We start from the raw sequence: 13,490 nt of genomic DNA on the forward strand, positions 1-13,490 counted from the left end.
CTCGCGCGAGATTGTCTCGGTGGATTGTCGAGCGGAGACAATCGTACAATAATAGAAGGAGGCTAATTTCATCGGAAGCAGACGAACGACGTCGATTTCCTTAAATCTGCCGCGTAATATCACGCGTTTTCCCCGGGGCTGGCATTGGGTTTCGTCGAGAATTGAAGATCGTCAAGAACTTCGTTGACCTAAATACTAGAACGATAATAAGGAAGCTAGTCTGATAGAGATTTAGCTCTAACATTTCGCCTCTAATCCTTTTCGGTCGCTCTATATCCCGGGTCTCGTCCATTTTTCTTCGTTCTTAGCACAATCCTCCCCATTCGTCTCACTGTGTACCTCCTGTCGCTTCGAATTTCATGCTTACCTCTTGTCTCCCATTCTGTTTGCACGCTGTGTTTCGTTCCTTTTTTTCTTTTTTTTTTTTTTAACTTCATTTATTTAACCACCACACTTGAAAATTTTCACACCGGCGGAGCTTCTCGACCGTAATTCCGGGAATAAGTAGCTCTTAATGAAGTGATTAATCCGGCTTCTCGAAGAAACACTCCTATAAAATTAGAATATTTTTCTTCTTTTTTTTTTTTCTTGCTGGACTTTGTTGGAAATTTAGCTTGTTGACTCTTTGACATTAGATGCATTTACGATCCTGCGTAAAATTACCATGTATATTATACAGAATGAAACGAAATGGAGCAAAAGTAGAAACTGTTTTAAAGTGATTAGAAATTTTATTGATACGACGAACAAATCTAGAGAATAAATCTAGATATACTATTCAAAATCTTGGACTTTTTTTATGATAAAAGGTATTAATAAAGAATTAATAAGAAATACTAATAAAGTATTAGTAATATATTAGATAATAATATAACAGAAGAACTTAAATAAAAGATAATTTTATTGATACAGCAAACATTTTGAATAAATCTAAATGTACTACTGAAAATCTTGGACTTTTCATGATGAAATATATTAACAGAAAATGGAAATAGAACATGATATAAAAGAGGCAAGAATAAAATATAATTTTACTGATACAACAAATGTTTTGAATAAATCTAGATACTGAAATAAATCTACTACTGAAAATCTTGGACTTTTCATGATAAAATATATTAACAGAAAATAGAAATAGGACATGGTATGAAAGAAGCAGAAATAAAATATAATTTTATTGATACAGCAAACATTTTGAATTAATCTGAATGAATTACTAAAAATCTTGGACCTTTTATGACAAAAATCATTAATAAGGTAATAGTTGAAACAAAAATAAGTAGGAATATAGTGTTCTACTATGGGGTTTCTTGTCCCTATTCTACTCCAATTTTCGCACTTATTGTTTCTATCAACTTACTACAAAATATTTCAAATCTGAGAAAGAACAACCACATTACAAAACAAATATGATTGTTATAACAATATAATTATATTATAATTAATACAAATATAACATTAATATATTACTATATTACGATTAATTATAAATTTTACATTAATAATAATATACTGTATTATTATTACGTTATAACAATATAATTTTATTACAATTAAATACAAATATAAACTCTGGAATTTATAACTGACGTTATAACAATATAATTGTATTACAATTAAATACAAATATAAACTCTGAAACTTATAACTGACGTTATAACAATATAATTGTATTACAATTAAATACAAATATAAACTCTGGAACTTATAACTGACGTTATAACAATATAATTGTATTACAATTAAATAAACTCTGGAACTTATAACTGACGTTATAATATAATTGTATTACAATTAAATAAACTCTGGAACTTATAACAATATAATTATATTACAATTAAATACAAAATATAAACTCTGGAGCTTGTCCCTTTATAAAAAATCCTAAGAAACATTCCAAGTCTCAATATTACAAAAATTTCCAATCCAATCAGAACTTGCCCTCTCGCTAAATATACCAAACAGGGTGTGCCAGATTTCAATTACAACTTACACCCAATTATCATCCTCTATTCAACCATCGTCCACGTCCAGTTTCGCCAAGTCCAAGCCAGACGTTCCGAAAATTCAGAAAATAACGATCCGCACAACGGAGCTAATTATCTCCCCTTTCATTCTAATCGAATCGACGGTAGCTATTTCTGCTCCCTGCTTCTAAATTCAGCGTATTATCCAGCCGGTTGGCTGGCTGGCTGGTTGGCGACGTGATCAATAAGATCTTAGCGGCGGGTCGCGGCGGTTATCGACGAAAATACGATAAGAACGATCTAATTAACCAACGGGGGGTGAACGAACTCACCCTCTCTCTCTCTCTCCCTCTCTGTCCGCTTTTCACCGCGAGAAACTTGTCGCGTATAGCGTCGGAAATAGCTTTAACCGCTAGCGTGGCATGGTACCCATCGATGACACCGTTAATTGCTCTCTATCTTGTGGCGTAGCCTCTAGCAAATACACACACACTCATACAACACAAACCGCAGACTCTCCGCTGTGTTTCACGTAGCGACAGCTGCTCTCTAACGCGGATTTAATGCAATTGCAGAGATTGGTTGCCGAGCTAAACAAAGAGCAGGAAGCTTTCATCGCCAGCAAGAGCGCGGAGAAGGGTGAGGCAGTGGCACCGTGGGTCGGTGCCCCGAACGAGGACGTGCTGCGCGAAGAGTGCTTGTCTCTGTCAATAGTGAGTAAATTCCTTCTTTACGCTTGCTCGCCGTGGCCGAGCGCCACGCTTCTGTTCTAGAGCGTACAACAAACACGTGGCACACGGCTGAAAAGCCAATCACACGGGCGAAAATCAGAAGCAGATTGAGCCGGTGAGTATCTCGCAATTGGATTCACCTGGCGCACAATGACCTATTCCCCACCGCGAGTTTCGAGTGGATATTATATCGCGCGTTGGATCAGAAATTCTATGGAGAGGATTCGTGCTGAATTCACGCAAGATATAGAGCTGATTGTGGAACGCCGTTCGCGTTTAAACGTGATCCTCCGACACAATATGTCGTGATGCATTATCCTTTTTCTACTTAGTGAAGGAATCTTGTTTTTTTTTTTTTTTTCTTTTCACTGATCGTGAGACGTTCAGAGGATTGAAGATGGTCGCAACCATGGTGTTTTCCGCTGGGAAAAATTATGCATTTGCATGCATCAGTACACATCGAATCTCTACTTCTGATTTGCGAGAGGAAACTGATAAGTTTGATATAAAAGAAATGGAGTGACTTTGCAATGAAAATGCCGAGAGATGTTTCAAATTTCAAATTGCTTATGAAAGGAAAGATAGAATTGAACGATAGAATTTCGATAGAAAAATTGATTTACGTTACTAAATATTCGTAGAATGTATTATGGCTTGGATGTTTTATATATTTGTGCAATTTTGCAGTTTAAGAATTTTCTGCAAACGCGTGAAAATGTGCAATTGCCTTGACAATAGACAGAAGGAAAAGAATTTTCTATCTACAAAATTTAATATTTTAATACAATCTTCACGGTTTACCTCGACAATAAGAGAAAAAATAAATGTGATATAAAAGAACATAAAAGAAATAGAATAAATTTGCAATGAAAATGCCGGGAGATATTTCAAATTTCAAATTGCTTATGAAATCAAATTGATATAAAGGAAATTTGAAATGCAAAAGAAATCGTATATAACTTTGTAATGAAAATGTTGAGATTACGCGATAATTTCTGTTTGTTTTTTTTTTCTAATAATTTTCTTCGCAAAAATACACGAGTTTTCATCGTTTTCTTAAAAAAGTATGATTGACGAATTGATGCAGACATAGATGAAGAGTCGAATCCTCAGTTCGATTGGCATCCAACGCGTTTTCGAGACGGGCCGATTGATATCACGCGATGATGTACACATATGGTCATAGCTATGCAAATGTTTAATTTGATTCGCGAATTAATAATACCTTGTGAGTGACAACTCGCGCGCCCGTGTATATCATCGAAATCATCGTGTCAGTTTGATGACATTATCAGATACAATTACTCATTCCCACAGGAAATATAAGGGATTAAAATTTTTCGATTAGAAATTTACGATCAACGATAATGTTGGTCAGTCGATTTTTAGAAATATTAGAGTTTGCACGTTCGAACGTTTCGATTGATATAAATGATTCCAACAGTGACGTGAGTGATATGTTTGAAATTAATGACCACGTTTATGATTAGGTGCATCGCGTGGCATCATTTAAACATTGCAATTAGGCAAATCATTAAATATATAACGATTTATATAATCATTCAGATTATTGAATCAAAGTATTGAAACTGACGATGAAATTATTCATGTTGCTCTAATTGCTCCAATTAAATAATTTTTGCGAACTCTCGTTGTAATTTCGAAAAAATAAAGCCTCTAGCACGTTTTGGTATGTTCAAGTAGCCTTTTAATATTACACGAACTAAAAAAAATAGAAAGGAACGAAGTTGTATATAAAAAATTGGCAGTCTGATAATTTCACGCAGTAATAGTTTATTTTAAAAGTTTTTCAATGTTAAATTAAAAGTATTCTAAATACTTTGTTGCAACAGTGAGTCATAGTCACTCGTTGTAGACAGAGATTAGATCAGATGTTAATTGTATTTTATAATGTTAGTTACGTTCATGTCACGATTAGCGATCACTGAGGTTGCAACTGTTCTCCTCTCCTCTGTTCTATTAAACTAAATCGATCCTTCTTTAATTGAACTTTTTGGAACAACGATTTCGTTAACTCTGCAGGGATCTCTTTCGTTGATCTGTTAAGTATATGCTAAAACTCGTAAATATCTTTTAAGCAGAGCACTTAGCTGAAGATAGCTTTCGTCGTCTTTAAACTCTACGTTCGTTTACCTAACCCATTGAGGACCAAGCAAGTATTTATCATAATACCAGAAATACTTCAGTTTCGTTGAATTTCGTGAAATGATAGAATTCAGACAGAATCTTACTGGTGAAAGAGGTATTAAAATATCGTACGTAGAATATGTAACGTAAAACTGAAAAAGACATGTTTTCTTTTATTATAAAGTTGTGGAATTCAGACGAAAGAAAGTATTAAAATATCATACATAGAAAACATACAAAAAGATAAGAAACGTATTTTCTTCCATAGCGTATAATTTCATGAAGTTGTAGAATTTAGGTGAAGACACAACGACGAAAGAGTATTAAAATATCATATATAGAATATATGACATAAAGCATACAAAAAAGATAAGAAAAGTATTTTCTATAATTTCATGAAATTGTAGAATTTAGGTGAAGACACAACGACGAAAGAGTATTAAAATATCATGACACAAAATTAAAGGATATAAGTAAATAAGAAAGATATTTTTGCGATTCTAGAATTCAGAAAATATGTAAAAAGAGAACACTTCCTTTCCATAGTTTCTCGATATTAAAAGAGTAAACTCTGATCGTTTAAATCGCTCGAAAGGAAGAATTGAAATGTCGATGTCTTGGCAGATTGTTCCTTTTGGTTGTTTCATTTCTGAGCTGTTTGAGGCGTCGATTTGAATGGCGCGTGGGCGTGACAAAGTGACGAAGGAATTTGAAAACAAACGGGAACGTTGATTTCAGGACCAGCGTAACTTCCTGAAATCACCACCGAAGGAAGTCGACTTCCCATGGAACTTTGAAGCCGTGCAGCCTATGGCCCAAGCCACTCTTGCTCTCGATCCGAACTTAGAGAATATGCGATTTCAGCTTGTACCGAAAGTGTAAGTAATTTTCCGCCGAAATGTCGTTCAACTACTCCCAACTTTCGAAATTTCATTCGTATAGGTAGCAACAGTTTTAGGTAGTCGACGAGTGGAGACTTGGCGAGTTCGAAATTATAAATATCGATTAGCGGGAGAGAAATTAACAGGGCATTCCACAACTTTGAAATTCAATCTGATTAATCGGTCGAAATCGTTATTTTTTAATAAATTTTTACTTCCGAATACGAGGCAAGTTTGATTGACAACACAAAGAGAAATACACTTGTGTTGTTTCTGCTATTAACTTTTGTACGTACATATATATGTTTATAAATAAATGAACAATTGAATAAACAGTTGAAACGCGCGTGTAATCGAATAAAGTCCACACTTCTGAGCTTTCATTTGCAATATGATAATTACCGTACACCGTGCTCTAACTCGAGTTAAATGACCAGGTAACGAGCAACAAACGAAATTCTAAAGAGGGTGTGGATAATATTCCGACAATATTAAACTAGCTTTTTACAAACAAACGCGGCATACAAATTACCTCGCGAAATTTATTAACTCGAATTCTCTGCCTCTAACTCTGCTTTAACTGTGCTTCATCTCCACAAGCAAAAGGAATCAGAAGCATTCTCGAAGAGAGAATCCCTGCAAAATCCTCCCAAGAGGAATTCTCCTCTCTAACTTTCGTCTAGAGGTATCCAAATTTGCGGACAAATTATGACGCATTATGAACCACTAAGTACTTCTAAAAACGGAGAGGATTGTTGTGATTTATAGCATTGATGGAAATTATTTACAAATATATATATACATATATATTTCTTTTTTTAATCATTTCTTCAGATGAGTTAGTTTTATGAAAAAAAGTGAACTATATTATTAAACTATAATATATTTTAATGTTTTATATATTTTATATTATTAAATATTATTATAATATTTTATTATAAAATATTATAATATTATAAATTATATATATATAATATTTTATATTTTATATTTTATATTTTATAATATTATATTTTATATTTTATATTTTATAATATTATAATTATATATATTAATATTTTATATTTTATAATATTTTATTATAAAATATTGTAAATTATAAATTATATATTATAATATTAAATATAATATTTTAATATATTATAATATATTATATATTATAAATTATTAATATTTTATTATAATATTATTATAATATTTTATATTATTAAACTATAATATAACTATATTCACATTTGCAAATCATCACCAAATACTTGATACGTTCTACTTTCTGATTTATTTCTGCATATAGAGCAGTTTATCGGGCGCCTATTTTAAAAAGCATTCAATCGGGAATTCGTCAGATTCATCTATACTTGGCCTGTTACCAAATTTCCTTTTCTCGTAAATAACACAAGAGGGAGATCGGTTCTTCGTCCGTGGAATCATCTTCCTACTATTGATATTCTTATCGTAATGAATTGAAGATTCAAACTAACTTGGTTCAACAGAAAAGAAATTAACACAGAGTTATGGCCGGTTACTTCAAGATTCGACAAAAAAAAAAAAAAGAAAAAAACAGCAACTGCAACTCCGAAAACATTTCATTTCGATAAACTCGCGGAATAAGTTATCTGTCTTTAGAGAGAACTTGTGAACCAAATAACCTTCTTCTATCCAATTATATACCATACGTTTCTCCCACGTGTGCTCAATCGTTAAGTGATCGACATTCGCACGAGCTACGAGCTCGGTCGTGATATTAAACCTTCGCCACTCGTACAACTCTGAACTACGTCACGTTGACTGCAACTATAAAATATTCCAACGTAATCTAGCCTGTAACTTCGTACACATCTCTCGCAAATCCAACGTCTCTGGAAATTCCCAGAGGATGATGGTTCAGGAAGCGAAGTCTCTAATTGCCAAGGGTAGTAATGGCCCGATACACACATTCCCACATACGTTTCTACGTACGAATCGATTTATTTACCCGCAAGTCTAAATTAAATCAGTCCGCGGTGGCTGGCGTTAATTGGCAATTTCCAACGTGGCGTCCGATTATAGGCGAATCGGAAACCAATGATGATTCCTCTGTATCAAGACTCGAGACGAATTCACGCCCTTAAATTAATACACTTTTACTCTGTGCCCTGCAGAATATCTGAAGAAATCTTCTGGCGTAACTACTTCTACCGTGTCTCCGTTCTTCGTCAAAGTCACGAGCTGAACACCCTCGCCAACCAAGCTGAGAATAACCAATCGTCTGCTGGTTCCGTAGAACAGGCTGAAGGTAATCCCAACGTTCCTCAAACTGCTTACACGACGTTGTCGTTTCTTTTATAACGTCATTCGTTTCGGCCGTTCAACGCACGTCTGATTCGGTGATGGTTGTCTCGTGTTTGTTCACTCTTGTGAACTCAAATGTCATCCAATACTGCCGTGTGACAGCGAGTAGAGCGTAATCAGTGAAAAATTGTCGATAATTTAAATTTTAATTAAAGTGTAACTTTAGAATGAAAAACGAAAAATTCATTTGATCTCGTTTTAGAGCGCGAAGCTTTAAAATTTGACACTCGTTCTTTTTGAAAATTCTACGTACTTTTCTCTTCTGTTGTTTAAAATATTGAAAAATTCCGACAACAACTGTAAGAAAAATTTTTCCCCGTCCATAGTCTTGACGATTGAAATTTCTTTCCAAAACTCTTCGTACGTTCAATGTTTAATGAAATAGTGAAAACAAAGCTGTGCAACTAGTTTTACGAGGAGACTTCAATCTTTAAAATAATGGCGGATCTAATAAAGTTTCTACAGACGGTTTGAATTTTTCCAATTTTCATGAAGAAAGAAAAGTATCCTCGCTGTCTTTTCATTCTCAAAAAAAAAAAAAAAAAGAGAACGAACTCGCGATCGTCAAAATAAAGATTTCGCGGATTAAAACGAGACCAAGTGGATCACGCGAACTCGCTGTAACCGTGTTTTAAATTGTCGTTGAGATCTCATTTTCCACTAATCGAGAAGAAACTTGTGCGTTGAAGGGTTAGAAACGCGATTTTGTCATGTAACATTATCATCGTCATCATCATCGTGCCCCTTCGTTCGACCCTTTCAATTAAAAGTGTGTTACGACTGTGCATCGTGTCCACACGTTCACCCCGCGATCACCTAAATTATCTACGTTGCGTTTTCTCAACGAACGATCATCAGTTTCATTAAATGGTCACATCCAGTAGTTAGTAGTTAGTTTTCTTTTCTATTCCCCTGAGACGATCGGACGATTTTACCAGACGATTCCAAAGGTAAGTCGAATTTGAAATTCATCAGGTTTGTTCGAGGTCGACGTTCGCATTCCCACGTAATTTCGTTCGCGCAACGAAGATATTTTCGGTGATCAGGTGATGGAAAAAAAAAAAAAAGATAGAAAGAAAGAAAGAACGAAACACGGTGGCTGATAACTCAATTATTATCGCTTCCCGTTAACGTTGACGAACAAGCTAAAATCGTCGCTGGAAATCGAGGAGAGATAGTTGAAACGTTGCGTCATTCGGCGAACGCGGCTGAATGGTAAGAAACTCCATCTCGCCCAGCGAAGTTAAAACGAAATTCGCGTTTCAAACACGAAGAGAAGACGAGATACAGATATCGCGCAGCTGGGATTAGCTAATCAAATTTTTATCCCCGAATGATCGATACGAATCTCTCTCTCTCTCTCTTTCTTTTCATATATACAAATCAGATTAAACGACAAACACTTTAAAAAGCTCGTGCGACAGCTCGTGCAATCGCGCTTTTTCAATTTAACAGCTTCGTTCGATTGCGTAAAAGTCGCGCGTCGAAACAATTGCACACACAAAAAAAAAAGAAGAGACGAAATGAAAAAAAAGAAAGTGAAGAGATAGAGAGAGACGAGCAAGTATTGCAGTTCGAGATACCAGCCATCGACGTTACTTTACATGAAAAAAAAAAAGAAAAAAAAAAAAAAGAAAGGGTCGATCGTTAATCCATCGTATGGAAACGTGCGCACACCACTTTTTTTTTTTTTTTCATTTATTTCGTCGGTGTGCGCGCGCGTGCGTGCGTGTGTGCGTGTGCACGTCCGTTTATCTTCTTCCCGCTCTTATGATAGTTTGCATTGCAATTTCGAGCCGCTTCACCCTAGGTACATGAGCAGCAAGCCCCACCCCCCACGTTGCTCCAAGACCAGCACGGCAATTTCCGGAAAGATTTCTGCTCGTCCGACACACGTCTCGCGGCGAACCACCGCGCCCGGCAAATGACATCCTCCACGATCGACATTATCGGGAACGATCGTACGGTGTCGCGTGTATCGTTCATTCCTCGTCCTACGGATCGGTGACGCGTTTCGGAAATCGAGTCGCTGCTGCACGCCACGTTACCGAAAGTTTCACGCGTCGTACAGACTTGGGCGGTAATCAATTATTAAATACGATGACGTGGTGATCGGCGATCGTTGCTCGATCAATCATAAAGTAAGCTGTAAACAAATCAGCTGATTAAATTCTGTGATAAATTACTTATCTAATATAAATAAATATAAATATAAAAATATGATATCTAATATAATAAATTATATATTAATTATTTTGTCATACGAAATCATCGGTCGATAATTTTTATAATCTGTAATATTTTTATTCGTGATCAACGATGTGCCGTGATTAATTTCGTATCTTCGTCACGGTCTTGCAACAATTTAGAGTAAAATTTACAACATTTTTGCAACAATTTGTCAAAATTTAATATAATTCTACGTATATGTGATATCGTGATGGAGAATTTCAAAATTTCTTTGAACATTTTCGAACGAATATTGATGAAATTGCAGGATTGCGGAACAATGTAGTTTCTGCAAAATATACGCGGTATTGTTGATAGAACCGTCGATGCAATCACGATGAAAATCGCGATCAGTTTATAATTAACGATTATAATCTTTTAATTGCTTGCCTTGTTCCCTCGTTCGTTACTGATTAAATTAATTATAACTTTTACAATAATTTTAATCACTTGCCTTACTCCCAATCATAATCGTTAATCATTAATCAGATTACGTTCCGCCTAAATCTGCTACGTACTTATCTGTTCATCGACGAGTCGCGAGCTGATCGATCCCATAAGAGGAAAATTACGAGGAAATTTCGTTCTCACGTGTGGATCATGAAAATTTTCGCGAGATATTTCGACCGTAAAGTATTATTATATTATACTTGTGGAATTTTTTATTGCACGTCAGATCGAGTTTAATTTACTCGATTCATTTAAACACTTTGCCACCGGATGATGAGAAAATAGTGGAAATTAATTTAGTGAGATATGATTCTGAATCTAGTAGAGAAAGAAACTAACGTGTTAAATATTCCATTTGTGCTCTTGACATCTGGAAAATATAAAATTAAATTTAAAATGAATACGATTCGATACAACATATTTATTTATATATAATTCTTGCCTAGGCGGCTTAGGATAGCTTCCGGTTTACAATCTTTCTTATTTTCTACTTCTATAGCTAATCCTTAGTGTCTCGATACAATATATTGGTACGTGGAGATTTACGGAGACTCGTAAGTTTTACATACGTATTACATACATATTATACGCCGCAAACATTGGACGTGAATAATCAGTGGCGTCGAAGATCGTCAATTAAACGATAAAAGGTTCCACAATCGCGCAATGAAATATCTATATCGTTAGCCATCCATCTCGCGGCATCAACGTGGCACTAATTCGAGTTAATTCACCGTGAAACGACCATGTTCCCACCGAAAATATCAACCGGCGGTGCTCTATCAACGCGCGAAAAATCGAACTCGTCAGCGTGTTGATAAAAAAAAAGTAAATAAATAAATAAAAAGTGAAAAAGAGAGAGAGAGAGAGAGGAAAAAAGGCGATTCCGAAATTTCACCTCGGAATCAGGCGGTGAAATTCGAACAAACAATGGAATTTCATCCGGAGATGAACGCGTGCCCCCCCCCCCCCCTCCCCTCCCCGGATGAAAACGAAATAGGAGAACGACGAACGATTTCGGTGAAATACTGCCTGATGCTGAGGAAACGATCCTCGCCGCCCGTGAATGAGAATTCTAGAAAGCTATCTGGAAAGGGGTGCGTTCACCCCGTCTCGCCTTCCACATGCCCGCGTTTTCCTTCTCTTTCGCGAAATGAGAATTCGATCCCGGCCTCCCGACCGTTCTTCCGCCGCGGCGAGGACGATGACTTCCGTTTGTTCAAAGTCCGCGAGAGGAGGATGTTAATGCCCCTGGGCGCCTTGGTTCGGGCGCGTTGCGCTTGAAACTCGATGATCCCTCCTAAACGAGGATTCTTTGTCTTTGATTGAGTTTGATATTTGTGCAGATTCCCTGTTTATGAAGCTTCGCTTCTTGTTTAATTCTTCTTCCCCCTCCCAACCACCCGCCCACCCACCCGCCGTTTCAACTTTGCCGCGGTCTTCTCCGCGTTCTTATTAACGAGAAGTCTTTCAAATTTAAAGAAATTGCTAGTTGCTGAGGGTAAACTGTCAGAAGTCATTGGACCTCGGTTATTGGACTCGTTTAACAAACTGTGGTTATTAATTTCAAGGATTCTTTTGCGCGCGCGCGCGATGGCTGCAAGAAGTAGTATTTGTACGTTTATTAATCAGAGTTTCGTGTACAGTTCGTTCGCGAAGTTGTTCAAACAATTTACCAACGTATTCGTAATAATCCCTCGCTCAGCGTTCCGGCTAATTTCGCGCAGCTGCAAAAATGTAGAAATTTTATACTTGAATGAAACCTGAATACTTCTGTTCGAATGCTGTTTTGAACTTTATATAACTTCGAGCGTTATAAATACGAAACCATTTATAACACACCGTAATAAGCTATCTTTCCCCGCAAACTCTCGGGCAACTAACCGCCAGATACCGCAGCGTGAAAATTCAAAGACCGTGGCAAGGTTTGAAGCCGGCCAGGCAAACTTCCCGACTCGCCCGTTTCAGTTTCTCGAGAGACAGAAGCTAGAGAGTTGGATCAAACTAAAACCGAGCAACTTTTCACTGAGCAGTGAAAAAATCGATAAATGACACGCGTGCAGCACGATGCAACGAATCAGCGAGTCCGATCGGTTAGAAAATTAGCGATTAACGGCGCATTAGCCTGAGATAGAGCCTTTAGAAGCTTCTAGGGGCTGTTAGAAGCAGTACCAACCCCCGCCCGCCCCCCGCCCCCGCCCCTCCTTAACCCCCGACCCATCTAGTTTAGCCGTGAGTGTTGTCTTGCGAACAGTTCAAGTGACCACCGGCCAGGAAAGCAACGGAACCATGACCGCCGAAAATAGCAACACGTTCGCCGATTCACCGGGCCACGAATTCGTGTCCGATAGCATGAGGGTCACTGACACGGACCTCCAAGAGGTCCGCGAGGGCATGAAAAAGCTGGGGATGCAGCCACCGAAAGGTTAGTCCGATCGTTGGTCGTTGTTAACTCTGGCATCAACTCAATCAACTAGCCGTACAGAAACGCGAAACACGACTTTGCTTGAATTGGTATCGTTTGTTCGATACCGAGACTATCGACGATGGTATTTTCACTCTCCCCCCGGGGGTTGTATAGAAGGATCAGAATTTTCTAGATTAATAAGATTAATTTTATTGACTTTTTATTATTACATAATTTTATTGACTTTTGTTATTATTACTGACTCTTTATTATTACATAATTTTATTGACTTTTGTTATTATTACTGACTTTTTATTATTACATAATTTTATTGACTTTTGTTATT

General features: G+C 36.6%; 1 protein-coding gene across 6 annotated transcripts in view; it reads left to right on the forward strand.

Moving 5' to 3' along the window:
• LOC122533576 (synapse-associated protein 1) overlaps window positions 1-13,490 on the forward strand; it is a 134,889-nt gene that overhangs the window by 103,090 nt on the left and 18,309 nt on the right. For 5 of the 6 annotated variants that reach the window (XM_043663431.1, XM_043663432.1, XM_043663436.1 and 2 more), the window contains 4 exons: window positions 2,543-2,680; window positions 5,585-5,724; window positions 7,869-8,002; window positions 12,992-13,162. In XM_043663431.1, coding sequence (XP_043519366.1) covers window positions 2,543-2,680; window positions 5,585-5,724; window positions 7,869-8,002; window positions 12,992-13,162 — 583 coding nt within the window. The remainder of the gene's footprint in view (window positions 1-2,542; window positions 2,681-5,584; window positions 5,725-7,868; window positions 8,003-12,991; window positions 13,163-13,490) is intronic. The other variant, XM_043663435.1, reaches the window with a different exon arrangement.

Source organism: Frieseomelitta varia, unplaced genomic scaffold (assembly GCF_011392965.1).
Source record: "Frieseomelitta varia isolate USP_RPSP 00005682 unplaced genomic scaffold, Fvar_1.2 scaffold_54, whole genome shotgun sequence".
Taxonomy (NCBI): Eukaryota; Metazoa; Arthropoda; class Insecta; order Hymenoptera; family Apidae; genus Frieseomelitta; species Frieseomelitta varia.